The sequence below is a fragment of the Lepisma saccharinum genome, chromosome 15 (genome assembly GCF_977018435.1).
Source record: "Lepisma saccharinum chromosome 15, izLepSacc3.1, whole genome shotgun sequence".
NCBI lineage: Eukaryota > Metazoa > Arthropoda > Insecta > Zygentoma > Lepismatidae > Lepisma > Lepisma saccharinum.
The window spans coordinates 70,123,381-70,146,738 of NC_139243.1; the positions used below are offsets into that span (position 1 = coordinate 70,123,381).

Consider the following 23,358-nt stretch of genomic DNA (forward strand, 5'->3'; position numbering starts at 1 on the left):
AATATGTTGATTAGTTGGTAGAGTGGCCACTGTCTGGGTAAGTTGTTTGATCTCTGTCTGGATATTCTTGATATCTTCTGATTTCAATATGCGATTCACAGCTCTCTTTATATTTTTAAGTTCCTGTGATGTAGGCAGATTTGATACAGTATTTTGCAAAAATTCAAGTGCCAATTTCACATTATTTAATTCAGAAGCATCAGCCACATTTTGCATAGCATTTTGGAGCAGGGCTATATCAGCCTGAGTGGGTGTTGATTGTTGTAAAATTTCAAGCTGTGTTTGGATATCATCGATCAAGTGATGAAAATGAGATAGCTCAGATTCAGTGTTGAGGTTTTCAAGCTTTGTGATCTGTTGCTGGACACTGGCAAGGGTGTCTACAATACCAGGCAGGCGGGATTCTAGAGATTCTTGTACATTTGTCAAATCACTTTGCACTGCTGCTATTGTACCCTCAAGATGGGTTATGGTACTTTGAATTTTTCCAAAATCTTCATATGTTTCAAGTTGCAGCTTAATATTGGCAACACTCCGAGTTATTGCACTCAATGCATCAGAAGATGGCAAGTTGTTCATAAAATTTTCAAGTGTCTCAATTTTTTCTTTAACCTCGGCTATGGCATTGTTTAAAGGGTCCAGATTAGGAATCTCCAGTGATTGAATCTGTTCCTTTAGAGTGGAAATCACTAGATCAAAATCTTCTTGTGATTTTATGCTTTTGACAATTGTTTGGAGCTGTGTCTGGACATTATTTATCTGCTCTTCCAATTGTTGTTTCAATTGCTCAGAGTTGGTGGCCTGGGTCTTAAATTTGGCTTGAAGAGCTGCTACAGCCTCTTCTAAACTTTGAAAATTATCTAATGTGGCCAAGTCAGTATATTTTTGAAGCAGCAATTTGAGTTCAGAATCAATTTTAAGAAGAGGGTCCATGCATTGTGATTGTAAATTTGTAATTTCTAGTTGAAGACTGGCATTGAGTGTGGTTTGTAAAGCTTGTAAATCACTTCTTAATTTCTTGACTGACATCAAGCATCAGAATCTCATCACTGTGATCTTCATGTCTTGTATGGCCAAATATATCATTAGGCATTTTGTTTTAGTGGTTATTTATTATTGAATATCTGATTCTTAATTCTATAAAAAAAGGTATAAGCTTGTCATATGATCCCGGGACCTCAATATATAAGCAGTCACCAGCAGAAACAGTATATACAGTGCCAGAAACCATGTTTGAGTGCTTAATTCTATAAATATTTCTCCCTACTGAAATCTTGACATTACCCTCAGGGGTTGTAATAAATTGCAATTGACCACCTACAGGTAATTGGTAATGATTTAAATTATTGTTAAATATGTACAATGTTTTACCTGTTTCATCATCAACATCTGTAAGTATGCTGTTCAGATGAATAATTAACAAAGCACTTAGTTTAGATATTATATCAGAAGAGGGTTGTGGTGTTGGCAGGTCCATAATAGCCTGTTTCTTGAACCCAAATAAGTTCATAGGCATGTTTATTTATTTCAAATCATGCTCTGTAATTGGGCATTGATTGCCATTTTTCAAATCACAATGACCCCATTGTAGAGTATGTATGCCACATGACAAAATGCATCTCTTATCATAATGTGGGTCCAGAGCCACTTTTCTTACAATATTTGTAGTCAACAAGTGATCCACACTCTGAATTCTGGATTCTGATGTTCTGATTGTGCTACATGATTTGAGGCAATTTTTGTAATCTTCAAATTCAAGCTCTTTGTCTACAGTTACTCTGCCAATGCCCTTGGCCTTTTTGGCAACAGCGCCACTACATGTTTCAAAACTGTACATCTTGGCCCTTAACCCAGCAAATCCCACAATAACATCACCAAGTGTCTCATCTTTTAACTTGCCAGGCACCTTTTTGTTGTGGGGTTTAATTTTTGAATGTTCAGTGGTATCAAAATATTTAAACAATTCAGGCTGTGTTATATCTTGTTAAACATCTGTTTGAATATAAAGAACAAGACTATCTGTGTCCATGTACATCAGTTTTACACGATCCTTATAAAAAGGCTTGAACACATCATAATACAATTTTAACATGTGTAATTTGGCCAATTCCAATATCACAGCCCCTACATAAATAGGCTTATCAAACTTAATCTTTGTTTTTTTCATGTTGAAAAGTGCCATATTCTCATCATAAAGTCTTCTGTAATTGAAGTTGGGCTTTGCAATAAATTTTTTGCTCCGGCTGGGGTCAGTAATTATTTTAACATCAATATGTTTTCTGACATTTTCTATTGTTTTGCCATACACAGAATTGACCACCAATTTAAACAAGGTCTTATCAAATTGGCTCATTGCAGATGTTCGAAGCTCTGTGTTTGTATCAATATATGGCTTCAACCATCTTGAGTGCCTGAACCTCAAAACTTTTCCAACTTTGGTCACTTGAACACCATGATTCATCAGGAACTGGAGGTTTTTGTAATATATGACATAATCCTGTTTCGGCTCTAGAGTCATCATCAATTTCTTCTGTTTAGAGCCAGGTGAACACTTAACCTCAGGAATTGGGGGCAGATCAGAAAATGTGTTGTGTAAATTATCTGGAATTGTCAGACAAACCTCTAAGAACAGGCCATAGTTACTGTCATCAAAATCCTTAAGATCTTCAATGTTGAAATCTTCAACCCACTCAAGCCCTGCATATATCAATTTATCCATCATTGCATAACCATTCAGGCTGTTTGCATCCACATAAAGTATATAATTTGATGGTAGTGCTGGATCATAATCAGGAATATATTTGTTATTTGCTCTGACATATCTCTGAGAACATTGCACCATGCCTCCTCTTATACATTGTTCCATAAACAGATACATATCTTGATCCTGGATCAGATCCAATTGCATTTTAGTGTTTAAAAACATTGCAGACCATGCTAGGCCCAGAGCAGTGTAAAAATACATTGGATCCAGCTTATAATTTTGCATGGAAGATTTTCTAAATGCCTGAAGTATATCAGCTAAGAGGGTCACATCAAGTTTTAAATAAGCCTTTTGATAATCACCAAATGTCTGGCATTTTAAATTGTTCCACATCAACTGGGCATGGTGATAATCTTCATCAGTGATTCCAGATGCTCTGATTTTGCTGTAAAACTCTTGTTGTGGTGGCAGAGAACACTCATCAAATTTAGAAAAATCTGTAACATAATCATATGCATATACACCCTTCCGCCTAATTAATTTCAGCTCCTGATTTGGAAACAAAGCACATGTGATTTTGAATTGATCATCAGATAATTGAGTGGCCAGTGTAGCCAGGCTAGCAGACAGAATTCTGTATGAATCAAGAAATCTTAAGTGAATAGGAACACTATTAACTTTAATTATTTTGCTAATGGCAATATATTTCTCATTATTTTCTGCTAAAATATTTAAATTCTGCTTGTCAAACCCCTCGTACCTGATCAAATGATGAAAATCATAATTGGATGCACCATGGCAAAATATGGGGACAAATTTTGGTCTCTGGATCTTAATATTACAGCTATTACACAGGGCCATTAAGAATTTACCATCTGTATGAGAATGGTGTTTCATCTTGATATTTGTATCTGAAAATTCAGAATCACATACCGGGCATTTTTCTGCATTGTTGAAATCTTCAATCTGTTTCTCTGTTAAAGGCAAAGTGGGTTTTGATTTTAATAAGACATTAGATGCTATGTCATGGCACTCATTTTCTATTCTATGCGTAAATTCTTTGATGGCATCTGCTCCCATGTATAAATATTCTTTACTAACAACACCATCCTGTACAACAACATAATAAAAACTAGAAGGTTCATGTAACTCGTATGGTGTAATTGAAGATTCCTCAGGATCTGGGCTGCAGAATGCAAGAGGTTTGAGGTTTGATTCAAAATCACAGACTATATATGCTGGGTGTTCCAACAAGGCTTCAAATTTTTTGAATTTGGCATTTTCATTTGGGTTAGGCATAAGCATATGAACAGGTTTATGGTTGCCACAGTATTTCAGATGCTCAATTAACTTGTTTTTAGCAATTTCTGCATTCACTTCCCGAACCCCATTTATTATTTTTTGACCATCAAATACAGTCAAACATCTTCTGCACAACTTGAATATTGTATTGGATTTGTCTAGTTGTTTTCTGACTAAAGCTTCAAGATTATGTATCAGAGTGTAATGGTGTGTATCATCCCCTTCAATTAAGAGCAGATCAATCGAAACAGCAGAATCATCATCAAATGTACTGATTCTGAGAGATGCTATCAAGCAATTGCCACGGCCAGTAGAACAAATAAATACATTAATAGATAATTGTTTGCCATTGATATCCCGGGCCTTTTTTTTTCAAATTTATCAATATTCTGAACAGACATTGGATATTCTAAACCCTCCATTGCCTCATCAAAATCATTTTCATGTTGTTTATAAAAAGTTATTCTCTGAGGATCCTTTGAAATTGAATACAAAGCAGCTAAAATACACCACAGAAAACATTTCTCATCATTATTTTTTATATTAACCACGGCTTTTTTGTTTTTAATATTGGCAGGTAATGGCAAATATGTAGATCCTTGCAATGGGCTGAATTCAGAACTATTAACATAGAGCTTGTGTGAAGATCCGCATAGGCTCCATCCAGACTCTTTTCCAGCAAATTCAGTGTGTTTAATATTCAATTGATCTATCAAACTGCTTATTATTTTGTCTGAATTTGCATTTGAATATACCGGTACAGTTTCTGTTATGTGGGGCTGTGTAAATTTTATGCCATTTGGCTTCTTATATTGTGTAAACAATTTGAGGGACAGCTTATAAGAGCCATTTTGTGCATTTAGAATTGCCTGCACATCTGGATTTATACTATTCCAAAAATTCTTAATGTCACATCTTGGCTCTGATACAAAACGGTGATCCCTTAATTGGCCATTAAAACTGCTATGGATAGGTGGTGCATAGCGTGGCTGCTTTGCCGGTCCAGCATTAACAGGTGTTTCATGCTTCCTTTTCAGACCAGATATAGATGGTTGTGGGGGCAATGTTGATGACTGTTCATAACAAATACACTTATGCCATTTGTAATATGCCTTGCTTAATATTTTATGGCATCTTGGACACATTTTTGTAGCCCTTCTGCATTTCTTACGGTCACAAATAAACCGGTGCCTAGCCCAATTAGAAGTAGATATATTTTTATTGCATTGATGCAATATTTCAAGTTTGGCATTTTCATTGTTTATTTATATAAAATTTCTTGGTCCAAAAAAAAACAAAACTATGCACAATATGCCAAAACAATTATAACAGCAGTTAGTGACTGAGCTGGTGCTTTTATACCCAGACAACAGCAGAAACTAGGCTCTGGTGATCCCCAATATAAAATAATTTTGCTCTATTATGCTGTTGTACAACACACTTTACCAGGTTTCAGATCTGGGAGCTATCAGTTGTATATCAACTAGCAGTGAATATTCTCAAAATCTCACGTGTGGAGATATTATTTTGCCACATGTATTTCAATCTTTCACATTTTATCAGGACTCAAACCCAGAGCTCTTGTTTACAAGGCAACAATATTAACACTTTGCCATCAGGATAGGCCTCAAACACAGAAGCCTCTTGATTACAAAGCATATAAGCCATGGGACTATGTCCACATGCAATACACATTGAATATCCGAACCCAGGAGTTATGAGCTCTATATCAGCTAAATACAATTCAAAGTTGGACTTTGAACTGTGCAATGAATGTTCTGTAAGTCTCACTCGGGTATATATTATCAGGACAAGGCAAAACGTGAATCCAATTCAGGCATATATGATAACATGCAAGAGTGAAGTTTTATGCTCTTCCAGTAAATTGGAGTTAATAGCATGATGGCATGGCAATTTTCCCTGAAAGGGCACAGTGTAGATTTTATCTCATACATGCTAGCATATAAAATCTCCCAGGCGTGCATAATTTATTGCTGGCCGGGACATGAAACTGATCAAAGATTAGAAAAAACATCAAACTTCTTGCCTGCCCCTGTCCCATTGTATTGATCCGTAAGTTGTAGAGCATGAGAATATAAACATTTTTGACCTAGTTTTAAGTGTAGTCAAAACAATATCAAGGGGGGCATATTTTTGACAAGTTTATGGACAACAAACTGAGAAATTCAGCCTTTGCACACATAGGCAAATCTGTCTGAGGGGAGTTCTTCATTTCTACACTAGGGCCTCAAAATTCTTTAGATTTAAATATGTACACACATGGCCGATTGGGGTATATGCCCCCCTTGACATTGTTTTAAGTGTAGGCAAATCTGTCTATTGAGGGTTCTTCTTTTCTACACTAGGATTCAAGATTCTTGGGATTGAGAGCATATCACACTTGAAGAAATGGGGAATAAGGGCATCTTGGCATAGTTTTAAGTGTAGGCAAATCGGGCTGTTTAATCATATGAGCTCTTCTTTTCTACGCTATAAGTGCGCCAGTAATATTGTATTTCATACTACTGATATGAATATTGAAGTATATTAGAGTATATTTTGAATGCAATATTATCAGTGCAAATAAATGCATCAAGTAAAAGTAAGTGAAAAAACACAAAAAACCTGATATGCAAGTAAATGAGTAATTTATATGATTTTCCAAATGTAGCAGTAATTTAGGAAAGTATCTTAGGTGCTATTTTATGGGGGTAGAAAATTTTTGATTCAGATGTATGTGTGTGTTTATAGCTATGTAGGATATATATGCTGTCTCTAGACACTCAGTAGAATTCCACCCCCCTCTGGAAATTTCTTAATACCACACTGCAGTTACCCAAAGAAATCCCACCCATGCTTTTGAAATGGCACATTTAAAGCATGTTGGCAGTAGTTGTAAGATGGAAAACCTTTTTTCCATGATGCAGGTTTTTTAACAGAGCAAACAAATGCTCATGGCTTTTCCTGATCCAAAGTACAAAGCAAATAAGGAAACTTCATCCCTTGGTGTCACATATTATTATAGAGCAATTACAGCAACTGATGTGCAACCACAGTGCAGAACAGTTATTTTGACAAAATCCTGTTTCCCTACTGGTTGATTTGGGGATGGTGATTTTGAACATCATTGCTTCCAAACACTAGGCCTAATTGGTTGTTTGACTGTGAGTTCCTTCGTAGGGAAATGTGGCAACAGAGGATCACTGCCATAAAGGCAGTTCTTGCACCGGATATAAGAACAGCGGTCCTGTAATATTTGGAAATTTTTTGCATGTTACATTTTGAACATTTATACAAACAAATTTATTGAAAATTATCTTCCTAATGTCAAGAAATTTTAAAAAGCTGGTATCAGCGTTCTTGTCCCTCATTTTCACATGGTGCTGATATTTATAGTTTACTGTTATGTAGTACAGTAATATTAGACTTGTTGTGTTGCCTACTCCTGAAATTAGCAAGTAGATAAATCAGTTTATCTTGTGACTGCAATCTATAATTGTTCACATTGAAGAATTTAATGAAGTTAGTATTGGTGATAGTAAAAGGAGTGAAAGTCACAGTAATGTTATCTTGGCATCTGAGGTAAGCAATTATTAAAGTACAGTCTCATTTCTTGATAGCACAGAAAACTAGATGCTACTCCCTTAAAGTATTTTGTACTGCAGATATTAGTAATTATTTTAGAAGCACACCTACATTTGTATGTTCATTTTTTTTCAGATGCTTGAACAGGAGCTATACGGAAGGACAGGTCCAAGATGTTCCAAAGTTATTTACCCATTTACCAATATCTGCAGGAAAAATGAGTGAACAAGAGCAACCAAAAAATAATCGAGAATATCTAAGTGAAGAAGGGATAGTAGAGGCTGAAACTTCAAAATCGTCTAGAACCAAGGGATATATTGAAGATGACAAGGGTGATAACAAAAGAAAGCAATATATTTGTTCCTTGTGCACCAAAAGTTTCTTCAAAGAAGAACATTTGAATAAACATATAAGGGTTCTTACAAAAGAGAAGCCTTTCTATTGTTCAATATGCAAGAAACATTTTGAATATGAACGTGGCCTTAATAGACATATGAGAAAGAAGAAACCTTTTAAGTGTCCAATTTGCAAAAATAATTTTGCATATGAAGGAGATCTTCAGATCAATTGCACAATTTGCGAAAAAAAAATTGCACATAAATATTACCTTAAAATACATAGGAGAACACACACAATAGAAAAACCTTTTAAGTGTGCAATTTGCAACAAAGATTTTGCCCAAAAACATAAACTTAGTAGACACATGAGAATACACACAAAAGAGAAACCTTTTAATTGTTCTATTTGCGGCAAATTGTTTTCCTACAATGACTTGCTTCGTAAACATATGAGGACACACACAAATAAAAAACCTTTTAAGTGTACTATTTGCAACAAAGATTTTGCCCAAAAATATAACCTTAGTAGACACGTGAGAACACACGCAAAAGAGGAACCTCTTAATATGCATATGAGGACACACACAAAAGAAAAACCTTTTAAGTGTACTATTTGCAACAAAGATTTTTTCCAAAAACCTAACCTTAATGTACACATGAGAATACACACAAAAGAAAAACCTTTTAAGTGTGCAATTTGCAACAAAGATTTTGCCCAAAAACCACACCTCTATAGACACATGAGAATACACACAAAAGAAAAACCTTTTAAGTGTGCAATTTGCAATAAAGATTTTGCCCAAAAAAATTATCTTAATATGCACATGAGAGTACACACAAAAGAGAAACCTTTTAATTGTTCTATTTGTAGCAAAGAGTTTTCCCACAAATTCTCGCTTAATATACATATGAGGACACACACAAAGGAAAAACCTTTTAAGTGTACAATTTGCAATAAAGATTTTTTCCAAAAATCTAACCTTAATGTACACATGAGAATACACACAAAAGAGAAACCTTTTAATTGTTCTATTTGCAGCAAAGTGTTTTCCCACAAGAACTCGCTTAATACGCATATGAGGACACATACAAATGAAAAACCTTTTAAGTGTACAATTTGCAATAAAGATTTTTTCCAAAAACATAACCTTAATGTACACATGAGAATACACACAAAAGAGAAACCTTTTAATTGTTGTATTTGTAGCAAAGGGTTTTCCCGCAAGGGCTTGCTTAATATACATATGAGGACACACACAAAATAAAAACGTTTTAAGTGTTCAATTTGCAACAAAGATTTTGCCAAAAATAACACAACCTTAATAGACACATGAGAATACACGCAAGAAAGAAACCTTTTAAATGTTATATTTGCATCAAAGAGTTTTCCTACAAAGACTCACTTAATAAACATATGAGGGCACACACAAATGAAAAACCTTTTATGTGTACAATTTGCAACAAATATTTTGCCCCGAAAACAACACCTTAATGTACACACAAAAGAAAAAACTTTTCTTTGTTTAAAATATGACAAGTATTATACCCATAAGTGTATATACTTACTAAACACGTGAAGAATAGAATAGAATAGAACCATAAAAACAGTTTGCACACAGGGAATGGTGGTTTGGCGCAGTGAGTGTTTCTGAGTATAAATCTCTGGAAATTCTTGTCATTCTGTGCATATATCATTTGGGATGGGATCCACAGCTCTGTATTATACAAATCTATACTTCATGTCTACAACTATGGTGCCACCATTTTATTAATTGAGATCTCAACCATCCATTCCAATGGCACTGTGCAAACCTGATTTGATAGAGTTGTAAGAAAGTAACCATTCATAACAGGATGTGTTTTTTTTTAAATAGCAAGCCATTGCTTTACAATTTTTTTGAGCCAAAGTACCAAGCAAGGAAAGAAGCTTCATCACAAGTAGGAGTAACTGGTGTTAAAGCTTCCCTATTTTGATGCATTTTTATTAATTCATGATAATTATTATCACTTGTATTATTCAAGTTTGATCAACAGACTGATCTCCCTCACCATGCAATATTTACTTGCGATACCATTGTCCATGACAGAGTGGTTAGCACAGCGCACTATGATGCTAGACATCCAAGGCAAGGTTGTTAAAGGTCCAGACATTTTAGGTAAATTCAATTCCGGTCCAGGAGAGAAAATCAGAAAGCGTAAATAGGTTCTGGACTGTATAGAACCATTTTATCTGTGAAGTATTTGAATTCTGTCCAGGAACCTTTTTTCCGAATCGATTTATATTCGGTCGAAGAAGCTTTTTCAGAATTAATTAAAATATGGTCCAGGAACCTTTTTTTCCAGGATCAATTTAAATATTGGCCAGGAACTTTTTTTTTCCGAATCAGATTAAATAGGGTCCAAATTCTAATTGAAATGAAACAATATGCAACTTGGATCGAATTTTAACTTGTGCGAGAAAAGATATTTATAAAAATATTTATCCACTTGTGAGCATGAAAGACTAACCCAAATGCTGGCTGTTTCGAGAATCTAAGGAACAAGCCTGCATATAATGGCAGCAATGGGCAAAATGCAAAAGCTGCAGTCATGTTACCCATCTCCATGTAGCCCCACTCTCTTAAACGTATTCCTTCTCTTGGTTGAGACCTCTTGAGTCACTACTTGCGCACACTTGTTTTCGGTCGCTTGCTTGTTGCCTTCGTTGAAAAGAACGTTTGAATAGCCATGCCATTGCACTGCAATGTAAATCTTAGGGCAACCAAGTGACGAACAAAATTCTTTAGGGACATGACAGGGGTGGAGTCGACACCGGAAAACTTTGGCAATGAACAGCGCCATTTACTCCGAATTTTCTTGCATAAAGGACAATTTCCCTTGATGTAGAAACACTGCCCATCCCTGCTGTGATAGCTGCAGCCTCACGTTACCTCATCGATAGCTCCTATTGGTTGCGGTTCCTGGATCGGATGTCTGAGCAACATGTGATGGGTTCTGTAACACTTCGACAAGGGAGGTTTTTGAACGTGGCCCATTAGAGTGCAACAGAGTTTTGATTGTTTTCCTTCGATGCGGTTTCTGCTACCGCAGTGTGGCATTCCAATGTATACCGTACTTGCAGACATTTTTAGAAGGTAACTTTTAATCCATCAACCTTGGTCCAGGAATTGTAAATAAATTGAATCCCAGACTAGGATTGAAAATCTTTAAATGTAAATGACTTCTAGACATTGTAAAATCTTTTAATATTTAAAGTATTTCAATTCGGTCCAGGAACCTTTTTACAGGATCAATTTAAATACTGTTAAGGTACCTTTGTTTGGGATGAATTGAAATTCGGTCCAGAAACTTTATTTCCTGCATGAATTCAAATACAGTCCAGGAACCTTTTTCAGAATCAATTAAAATACATTCCAGGAACCTCATTTCAATGAAACAATATGCAACTTGGACCAAATTTAAATTGTGTGAGAGAAAAAAATTCCAGTCCTGCAGTAGAACCAAATAGATTTTATGGGTTCCTGGACCTTTAACAACTCTGGTCCCAGGTTTGAATCCCAGCCTGTGAATGGATGTTCTTTGTGAGTATCTCTTCATCAATTTAATTATATCATCACTCATCCTCATATTTGCAATTAGGAAAACGTGGCAGAAATGTGAAGTAAAATAAATCAACCAATGAATGCTTTAATAATTATATTGAAAATATTTTTACCCTTGAACTTGATTAGTTAACGTTCAGTTTGAAATTCTTATACAGTTAATAATTTCTTATAGATTAATATATCCTGTAACATTTGTGACTCATGTTTGTAGATGTATTTCATGTCTAAGTATGTGAAATGGCAAATGTAAACTTCACATATTAAATAAAATATTTTAAATATTGAATTGTATTAGAATGTTTTGATAAATTGGAATCTTATTTATGCTTTATATTGTTAATATATTTGTGTGTGTATGTGTGTGGGTGGTGAGAGGCGGTAATAGATAATATTGAAATAGAGAAAACATTTTCTTGTACCCTTGAATTTCTGGAAAGTACGCCTTGGATACCGAGAATTATACTTGAATTTTATCATGATCCTGCAGTGGCCACCATGTACTAGCAAAGTTATAATCACTTATGGACACAGATTTTGTGATAAGTTAATAACAATTTTTTTTAATGGTGATAAAGTTTAATGCCCTGATAATCTCTAACTCTTTTCAAATAATGTTTAAATCTGATGTTAGTGTGATTGGAATGAGATTGCATTGATTGAAATTATTTTTTTCTCTTTGAAATTTATTATGATATTTTATGTTCAATTTTGTGCATGAAGTTTTTGTGTTTCTTAACATATTGAATTATTTTGATGATGAATGTTTTAAATGTGTAATATTTCAAACTTCTCATTTTTGAGAAAGCAACAATACTCAATGCCAGTGATTCATGAATAGTTGTAGATCATCCTTCTGAAAATGCAAGTTTTAATTAACTATTTTCAGCAAAAAATCATTGTTTTGCAACACCTAAACCTCATTGCATAGCTGGGAAATGCTGTCTTTGTAATCGATTCCATTTTAAAATATCACATTCGTTTCATGACATTAAATAACTCACTAATTATTCTCCTGCAGCATTATAATACTTGGAGCCATGGTGGGTAGGGTGTCTGTTTCCATGCAAAAGACCCAAGGTCAGAATTTTTCTGGCCTTCTCCTCCCCCTCCCCCCCAAAGCATATCTGCGGCTCACCAAGCCTCAAATCAATAGATACCTGGGGGCAGCCCCATGGGGTAAATGCAGTTGGAGAGTGGTTCTGATCACATCATCTCCAAAAATGGCCAAGGAAGAATGTGTCTCGGCCTACCCCCACATACCCTAAATGTGCCGTCATCGCATTGTGCTACATCCACAGGAAACTCCTTTTTTTATGTTTTTTTTAAAAAAGCATTATGATACTTTAAAAAGTCTTGCGACATTTGGTACTTTCTTTTTTTTTTTAACTTCTCTGTAGACCCAGAGGATGCAAAGATAGGATTTTTGAAGTGTTGCAAGACTTTTTAACATGCTGCAGTTACAAAAGACAAATATAAAACAATCGGTTGATTGTCTCTTCTTCAGTTTCATGTAAATACTATTCATTCGTGCCTTTTGGGTTAGCCTGGAGATGGAGAAAACAGACATAATAATATATGCAAATACAGTTGTTAAAATAACGCCTTTTTATGCCATGCTGTCCATCATTCTCTGTCATTTGCAACAAAAACAAGTTGCCTCGCTTGAATGTAGATAAAACAAATCGAATTCCACAGCAGCCTTCACACGTCTTTCGCAAGAACTCCAAAATTATCTGACCTGGAAACAGCCCAAGATGGTAGTAATGCTGGTTTTAAAAATGTCCAACACGAGAGTGCAAGCAGGAATTAGAAATGAAATATATCTTCTGTTTCCATACAAACTTTACCTACCAGGTAGTCACATGCCTTCAAGAAGTTTTGTCACAGTTGTCCCTTTACCCATGCCTTTGATCTTTTCAGTCATCTGCTTCCCAGGAGGTGGAGGGTTTGTTCGGTAATTCTCCGTAAAGCTAATCTGCCACAAGGAAGGGTCAGCGAATTTTTGGAAAGGACAAATGTTGCTCTTGGCCTTGATTGTAGCAACTCAAAAACAATGGTATCGGAAGGTATCTGTTGGAAAATTTCAACCAATACTTACCAATACCACTTGTATCGGCCAATGCGGATACATCGGTATCTGTATCGGCTGAGCCCTAGTAGTTATTGTAGTTAATTAATTCATGACTTTTTCCTTTTTGCACTCTCAGTCATCTACCCATGCCCACTATGATGTTCAGCCAAAGTTCCCACATGAGCAAGTGACTGGTAACTAAGGTGCTACCACACATTATTTTAAAATTATAAATTTGTTCAACCTTATGCTGTAATTATGTACCTTTTTTAGTTGTAATTACCGACAACCAATTTTAGTATGATTTGAGGAAAATTGCCTAATGAATGAAACCTTGAACTTGTTGACTTTTACTGTATTATTTATTTGGAGTGCTGGAAGCTCTTCTAATTTTTTTTTCTTCTTTGAATTTTTCCAACTTTTGATAATCGTTGATCCTCAAAGTACTTAAAAAGACCCAGCCAACTCTGAGTGCCATGGAGAAGAGCATACAATTTCTTACAAGAGGGTGAAAAAATAATTGTGGACATTTGCATCCCTCCCTTCATTACAAAATTAATATGTCAAATGTCTAAACAGCTTTCTTTCAACAATTGCCTCAGGTTGATATTCTTTATTTGAGTACCTGCATGGATTGTGCAACAACAGTCAACTCCCCTCCCCCCTCCTACTTTCTTCTACAAACTCACCAGATTTTGCCAATGCTGGCTCATATAATTACAGGGAAACTTTTGGTATAATCCTTTCATCATAAACAAATGAGAAAAACATCATTTTGTGAGATTTCACATTGTAACAATCCATTTAACTAGCATAGCTTTCTAGAATATAAAAGCCAACCAAATTTTGTTCTGTCATGCTCATTTTTAGTCTGTTATTTGAGGTGTTGTAATGTTTATTTTTGTCTCTTGTTTGATGTGTCTGACTGGAAAAGGATTTCAGTGGCCACAGTGCTTGTTTGTCTAGGGTAGTGGGTGAAGTATGTCATCAATCAATCAATCATAAATAGTCAACAATAATAAATTTAGTAATTAATATATCAAAATCAGATATTAACCATAAGTAATAAATATGGTTTCAACTACCATAATTTAATATTGAAGCAATAGATAGTAAAATAAATACATCCCCAATTCGATTTGATAGGGCAGTTAATATCCACGCAGAATAAGAACGAACATTCTGATAATAAATTACTAAGCAATATGAAACCAACCCTAAGCCATCTCACCCCAAAATAATTCTAATAATATTATGAGAAATTATGAAAAACATCATAGACCCAACAAATAATAAGACTAAAATAATAAATTGATATATATTATAATCTACCCCTATATAAGAGCCTCTATAATTAATAACTCTTGAAGAAATGTATATAACCAACCCTATAAAAATTAAAGATATTCAATCAAATAGTATTGGTATAATAATATTAGAACTATTTAAATTCATATCACTTCACTCAATAAAAATTGTAATATCTTTAATTAAAAATATTATTCCTAATAATAATAGGAATAATTAATAATAGGAATAATTAATAAAATAATTGAACTTATAATTGTAATAGAAAAAACTAAAAACCATTGATTTGAGAACTTCATAGTTACCTCTAAGCCCACAACTTAGTATTCTATTTCATCTACTTAAATAATTTAAATTCAATTAAATATTGGAGAACAAAAAACAATTAAAAAATTTAATGGAAATAAATGACAAAATAATAATAAATATTTACGGATATTAGTTCCTCAGCAAGAAAATAATCCAAAATTGTATATTCCATGTTGAGTATACAAATACAAATTTAAAGTATAGGCCGTGCTTAAAAAGAGAGTACTGCAACTCCCATAAACTAAAATAGGACTACCCAATAATTATATTTAATAAGCTAATCTCCCCCAACAAATTAATAGATGGTGGAGCTGCGATATTAGTAATTCTTAATATAAACCACCATAAAGCTAATCTAAGAATATAGTTAATTATTCCCTTATTGATTAATATACTATGACTACCCAACCATTCATAAGTAATGTTTACTAAGCCAAATATACCAGAAGAACAGAGACCATGTGTCACTATTAAAGTAAGTCCGCCACTCATTCCCCACACTCTTATAGTTATAATTCCTATTTTAAAAAAAAAGATCCATGTGTGCCACAGAAGAATGTGCAACCAAAGCCCTTAAATCAATTTGATGCATACAAACAAGACTAATTATTCAAACACCAACAATTCTAATTCCAAATCAAAAAATATTCTACTTAATAGCTAGCCCCTCAATGCAAGAGATAATACACAAAATACCATACCCCCCAAAGCTTTAATAGTACTCCAGCCAAAATTATAGACCCACTCACTGGAGCCTCAACGTGAGCCCTAGGTAATCACAAATGAACCAAAAATATAGGTATTTTTTACTAAAAAAGCAAACACCATACTAATATATCAAAAAAATAATTTATACTAACATTAATATAATTTTTATATATATATATATATATATATATATATATATATATATATATATACCTTATAATTTAATATAAAAATGCCAACTAAAGGAGGCAAAGAAGCAAGTAGTGTATAAAAAAGTGAATATACTCCTGCTTGTACTCGCTCTGGTTGATAACCCCACCCTAAAATCAAAAATAAAGTAGGAACCAAGGACCCCTCAAAAAACAAATAGCTAATATATATATTCTTATAAAAGTTAATATCAATAATAACAACAAAATAATTAATCCCCCACATCCCAATACCAACTCACAGTATTAATAAAAACAAAAATCAACAAAAATTAATAGAAACTTGAACAGTATCCACAAAGAACAATTAAATCTTAAAAGGATTAAAAATATACTTTAACACTTTAATAGCACAAAAGAATTAAAATAATCATTACCATGAGTACGTGTAACTGATACTATAATAAATAAACCAAAAGCTCCCTCATATACCCAAAATGAAAGAAATAGTAAGCAAAAATATGATTCTTCTTGATTACTAATAAAACAATAAGTTGTATATGAATATAAAGACAAACACAATAAACTCAAGTCTTAATAAAGTTACTAATAAATGCCTCCACTGAGAAATAAAGCATAAAATCTAATAAAATAATTAATATTAATAATACTCTTAGCATGAGTTTTTATTATTTAATAAAAACAGTAGTCTTGTAAATCACCAATGAATTAATAATTCTAAAAACATCAAGGAGGATATAACTACATCACTGTACTTCCGTTTCTTGGATCTTTAACAGATACGACGATGCATAAATTAACAATAACAACTATTTATTACTGCCAAAACGGTAAGATACAAAATTGCACAATTTCTATAACGTCTTCACCCCGAGACCGCCATACTACCGGTTACGCACAGACTATTCAATCCCGCGTAAAGTGAGCATAGTTGCCAGTTAGCAACATTCCCCCCTTTGCGAACATTACACGCTAACAATAGTATTTCTACTTTTACACATACACTAGCTAATACTAAATTATTTTACATGAATATCCCCTTACATATTTTCTCCATTTTTGATTTAGTCACATTTTTAGTTAGTATATCAGCTTCTAGATTTTCTGAATTTACATGTTGAAGATACACATTCCCATTTGCTACATCCAGTTTTACAAAATTATATTTTCTATTTATATGTTTAGTTCTTGCCTTTACAGTGTTACTTGAGATCCAATCAATTGCTGATTTACTATCAGTTTTAACAATCACTGGTCTATTTACAAAATTTCCAACATCTAATTCTGATATTAAACTTATGACCCATTTTATATCACACAAACCTTCACATAATGCAATCAATTCTGCCTCACAAGTAGACAAAGCAACCAAATTCTGTAATTTGCTTTTCCAGCTGATGACTGAGTTTCCAACCTTGACAAGATAGCCAGTACGAGATTTTGCTTCTACTGCTGTACTCCAACTTGCATCCGTGCATAATTCAAGCTTACCACCTTCACTTGAAACATTTAATGCATAATTGCACGTTCCTTTCAAATATCTTATACTCTTTTTAATGCTGTTAGATGTATTTCCCTTGGATCTTTACTATACCTTGACAATTGACTCACCCAAAAAGCTATATCTGGTCTTGACCCTACAGATAAATACATAAGTGAGCCTAACATTTGTAAGTACTTTGTTTTATCAACTGGTTTTGACTCTTCAAAATTATGCAAATCTTGGTTCAAATCACCTGGTGTTCTCACTGGATTACAATCATGAAGTTCATACTTCTTTAATATTTTTGAAATATAACCCTTTTGTGACAACTGATAACCTTCTTCAGTTACAATTATATCCATACCCAAAAATGAACTTAAGCTATTATTCTATTGAATTACAAAATATTTCTGAATTATTTGCATTATCTTATTTATCCTTTCATTATTTGGACCTACTACCAAAAAATCATCAACATATACTCCTATGTACAAAAATTCTTGTCCTTTCAGTTTATAGATACAAGGATCACTTTCCAGTCTTTTGAAACCTATTTTGGTGAGAACTTCGTTCAGTTTCTCATTCCAACAAAGACCTGATTGTGGTAACCCATACAAACTTCTTTGTAATTTACAAACTTTGTTTTTATGCCTATCTTCCATGAACCCTTCTGGTTGTTCCATGTATATTTCTTCCCTTAAATTACCATATAAATATGCAGTTTTTACATCATAGAGTTTTACTTTCAATTTGTAATGTGCTCCCACAGTTAACAATACACGTACTGATATCATTCTTATTACTGGTGAAAACGAACTCTCATAATCAAGGCCTTCTCTCTGCCCGCAACCGACTGCCACCAATCTTGCTTTTCTTTTGTATGTTGTCCCATCCATGTTCTCCTTTGTACTAAATACCCATTTGCTTCTTACAACCTTCATGTCCTCCTCTCTGGGAACTAATGTCCAAACATTATGTGATTCCAATGCTTGCATCTCTTCGTTCATTGCAATCTTCCAATTTTCACTGTACGCTGAACTCATAGCTTCATCGAAAGTTTGTGGTACGATATCTTGTGCAAAATTTGTTTGTTCTCTTGCTTTTATCCTCTCAGATCTTTTCACACCTAGACTTTAAGTTGATCTTCATTTCTTTTAAAATTTTCTTTGTGTCTTTTTTTAGCACTTCGTTTGTTTCTCCTTTCTTCCGTCCACTTCTTTTGGCTCTACTGTTTTCTATGGTTAACTCATCTGTTTGTATTTCTTCTGGTAGATCTTCAGGTGTTAAGTCAAGAAATATGTCAGGTCCTCTTTCTTCTACCTTCGATTCATGCAAATGGACATTGCTGTTTTCATATTGCTTAATTTCCCTGTCTTCATCATCTTTATACTTCAAGTTGTTGTATTCTAGTTGCTCCTCTAAATTATAATTCATCAGTAAGCCTCCACAGTATTTTTCATTGAACACAACGCTTCTAGCTTCATGTATTTGTTTCGTTTTGGGGTTGTAGAGCCTGTATGCTTTCCTTCTTCTGGAATACCCAACAAATATTTCCTTTTCTCCCTTTGGTTGAAATTTGCTTCGACACTTCTTTGGAATGTATCCGTATGCCACACATCCATATACTCTCATATGTTTTACTGTAGGCTTCCTTCCCGTCCATCTTTCCATTGGAGTTTTTGTGTCACCATCCTTGGTAGGGATACAATTTTTGATGTACGCTGCCATTGCAACCGCTTCAGCCCAAAATTCTATGGGTAACCTTGCATATATTAACATTGTTCTTCCCATATCTAGTAGTGACCTGTTTGCTCTCTCAGTAATACCATTACTTTGTGGACAGTACGGAACAGTTAACTGGTGATCAATACCTTCTTTGTTAAACAACTCTTGAAATTTACTGTTAACAAACTCAGTACCATTGTCTGACCTTACACTTTTTATACAATTGTTAGCTTCCTTTTCATATTGGTTTTTAAATTTTACAAAATAATCAAATGCTTCATCTTTTGTTTTGAGAAAGTATACAAACACCCTTCTACTGTAAGTATCTACAATAACATATATGTATTTAGCATCCCCCAATGACTCTCTTTCTACAGGTCCACATAAATCCATGTGTATCAAATCTAGTGGTTTCTCACAAACATCATTGCTTTGTGTAAAAGGAATTGTACAGTTTTTCCCTTTGTACATGCATCACACAATTCTAATTTTTCTGAAGTTTGCTTAAAATCTAAATCTCTTACCATATCACTGTCCTTCATTTTATTTAAATATTTTTCATTCAAGTGACCTAATCTTCTGTGCCACATGTATTTTTCATTGTTCACATTAGTTTCCTAAGTTAAGCATGCATCCTTACAATGACTTACATCTGATCTTACATAAGTTTGTAACGTGTACATACGATTCTTTTCCTGTGCTTCTGCTACTAACATGCCATTTTTGTCAATTACCCTTGCACTATTTTTGGAAAACAACACTTCATTATCATGATTCACCAAACCTCTAACTGATAATAAATTCAAACGCAAATCAGGTACATATAATACATCATAAATACACACATCGTGAAGTTGGCCATCATTTGTGACTGTTGATACCTTAATGTCACCTTGCACTTTGGCCTCCATTGATTTTCCTTCCTCTGCAAGTTGCACTTCACTTTGCACTTCTCTTCTATTTATCAGCCAGTCTTCTTTATTTGTCATGTGAGATGTACAACCAGAATCTATACACCATACCTGCACTTCTCTTCTGTCTTCCTGCATGTTGTATACACTTTAAGCAGCTTCCATGTTGTCTTCGCATGCGAATCCCGTCTGTTTCCTTTTTCCCTTCGGTGTTTTACGAGATGTAGATGTAAACGTAGACGTAGAAGGTCTCCTAGCTTGAGCTTTCAAACCGTCTTTATTGTGCCAACATTCTTTCGAAAAATGTTCTACTTTTCCACACGTCCAGCATCTTCGCACAGCTTCTTTATTTTTCCAATATTTCTTATCCCGTTCCTTGTATGCCTGTTCAGATTTTTCAGTGTAGTTTTTTTCTCTCTGCCCGCAACCGACTGCCACCAATCTTGCTTTTCTTTTGTATGTTGTCCCATCCATGTTCTCCTTTGTACTAAATACCCATTTGCTTCTTACAACCTTCATGTCCTCCTCTCTGGGAACTAATGTCCAAACATTATGTGATTCCAATGCTTGCATCTCTTCGTTCATTGCAATCTTCCAATTTTCACTGTACGCTGAACTCATAGCTTCATCGAAAGTTTGTGGTACGATATCTTGTGCAAAATTTGTTTGTTCTCTTGCTTTTATCCTCTCAGATCTTTTCACACCTAGACTTTTAAGTTGATCTTCATTTCTTTTAAAATTTTCTTTGTGTCTTGTTTTTAGCACTTCGTTTGTTTCTCCTTTCTTCCGTCCACTTCTTTTGGCTCTACTGTTTTCTATGGTTAACTCATCTGTTTGTATTTCTTCTGGTAGATCTTCAGGTGTTAAGTCAAGAAATATGTCAGGTCCTCTTTCTTCTACCTTCGATTCATGCAAATGGACATTGCTGTTTTTCATATTGCTTAATTTCCCTGTCTTCATCATGTTTATTCTTCAAGTTGTTGTATTCTAGTTGCTCCTCCAAATTATAATTCGTCAGTAAGCCTCCACAGTATCTTTCATTGAACACAACGCTTCTAGCTTCATGTATTTGTTTCGTTTTGGGGTTGTAGAGCCTGTATGCTTTCCTTCTTCTGGAATACCCAACAAATATTTCCTTTTCTCCCTTTGGTTGATATTTGCTTCGACACTTCTTTGGAATGTATCTGTATGCCACACATCCATATACTTTCATATGTTTTACTGTAGGCTTCCTTCCCGTCCATCTTTCCATTTAAGTTTTTGTGTCACCGTCCTTGGTAGGGATACAATTTTTGATGTACGCTGCCGTTGCAACAGCTTCAGCCCAAAATTGCGGACTGGCAACTATGCTCACTTTACGTGGGATTGAATAGTCTGTGTGTAACCGGTAGTATGGCGGTCTCGGGGTGAAGACGTTATAGAAATTGTACAATTTTGTATCTTACCGTTTTGGCAGTAATAAATAGTTGTTATTGTTAATTTATGCATCGTCGTATCTGTTAAAGATCCTAGAAACGGAACTACAGTGGTAGCAGCCTCGTGGTTAGGAGAATGGCGGACGTGAGTAAGATAGAATTACTGAAAAATGGCAACTATCATGTCTGGGCACTAAAGGTAAGTGCAGTGCTGCGAAGTAAGGTATTGTACAAGGACGTAATACTGAATGATGAACCAACAGAAGAAAAGCTAGAATCGTTTTGGGAAAAGAAAAATGACGAAGCTTTTGGTGTCATAGTTGTTACTTTATCGCCCGACCAGGCTGGAATGTTCATCAACGAAACATGTGCAAAAACAGTCTGGGATGAACTTAAACGTATTCACACGGAAAACACACAGGACAAAATAATAGATATAGGTGTGGAAATGAAGAACATAAAAATGGGTGAGAAGGAAAGTGTTGATGAATATGTTTTGAGAGCACGAAACATAATTTCAAAAAGTGCTGCATTGGGTCAACCAATTTTTTTACGACTCGAGAAGTAGTGTATCATATTGTATGGGGTGTTCATCAAAAGTATGAAAACGTCGCAGCAGTATTACGAGCACAAAGGGGTGCGACAATTGAAGAAGTGCAAGATACCTTAAAAGAAGAGGAGGTTAGGTTGCATAAAATGGACTACACTGAAAAATCTATCTGAACAGGCATACAAGGAACGGGATAAGAAATATTGGAAAAATAAAGAAGCTGTGCGAAGATGCTGGACGTGTGGAAAAGTAGAACATTTTTCGAAAGAATGTTGGCACAATAAAGACGGTTTGAAAGCTCAAGCTAGGAGACCTACGTCTACGTTTACATCTACATCTCGTAAAACACCGAAGGGAAAAGGAAACAGACGGGATTCGCATGCGAAGACAACATGGAAGCCGCTTACAGTGTATACGACATGCAGGAAGACAGAAGAGAAGTGCAGGTATGGTGTATAGATTCTTGTTGTACATCTCACATGACAAATAAAGAAGACTGGCTGATAAATAGAAGAGAAGTGCAAAGTGAAGTGCAACTTGCGGAGGAAGGAAAATCAATGGAGGCCAAAGTGCAAGGTGACATTAAGGTATCAACAGTCACAAATGATGGCCAACTTCACGATGTGTGTATTTATGATGTATTATATGTACCTGATTTGCGTTTGAATTTATTATCAGTTAGAGGTTTGGTGAATCATGATAATGAAGTGTTGTTTTCCAAAAATAGTGCAAGGGTAATTGACAAAAATGGCATGTTAGTAGCAGAAGCACAGGAAAAGAATCGTATGTACACGTTACAAACTTATGTAAGATCAGATGTAAGTCATTGTAAGGATGCATGCTTAACTTAGGAAACTAATGTGAACAATGAAAAATACATGTGGCACAGAAGATTAGGTCACTTGAATGAAAAATATTTAAATAAAATGAAGGACAGTGATATGGTAAGAGATTTAGATTTTAAGCAAACTTCAGAAAAATTAGAATTGTGTGATGCATGTACAAAGGGAACTGTACAATTCCTTTTACACAAAGCAATGATGTTTGTGAGAAACCACTAGATTTGATACACATGAATTTATGTGGACCTGTAGAAAGAGAGTCATTGGGGGATGCTAAATACATATATGTTATTGTAGATACTTACAGTAGAAGGGTGTTTGTATACTTTCTC

General features: G+C 34.6%; 1 protein-coding gene across 1 annotated transcript; it reads right to left on the reverse strand.

The window, feature by feature from the left end:
* Nucleotides 1-19,925: 19,925 nt before the first annotated feature.
* On the reverse strand, nt 19,926-20,357 carry LOC145999319 (uncharacterized). The gene has a single exon (XM_083136261.1). The coding sequence runs from the start codon at nt 20,355-20,357 to the stop codon at nt 19,926-19,928; it is 432 nt and encodes a 143-aa protein (XP_082992387.1).
* Nucleotides 20,358-23,358: the final 3,001 nt, after the last annotated feature.

What these genes read in the sequence shown, in the direction of transcription:
- LOC145999319 (XM_083136261.1), bottom strand. Translation starts at nt 20,357, where the DNA reads ATGCAGGAAGACAGAAGAGAAGTGCAGGTATGGTGTATAGATTCTGGT.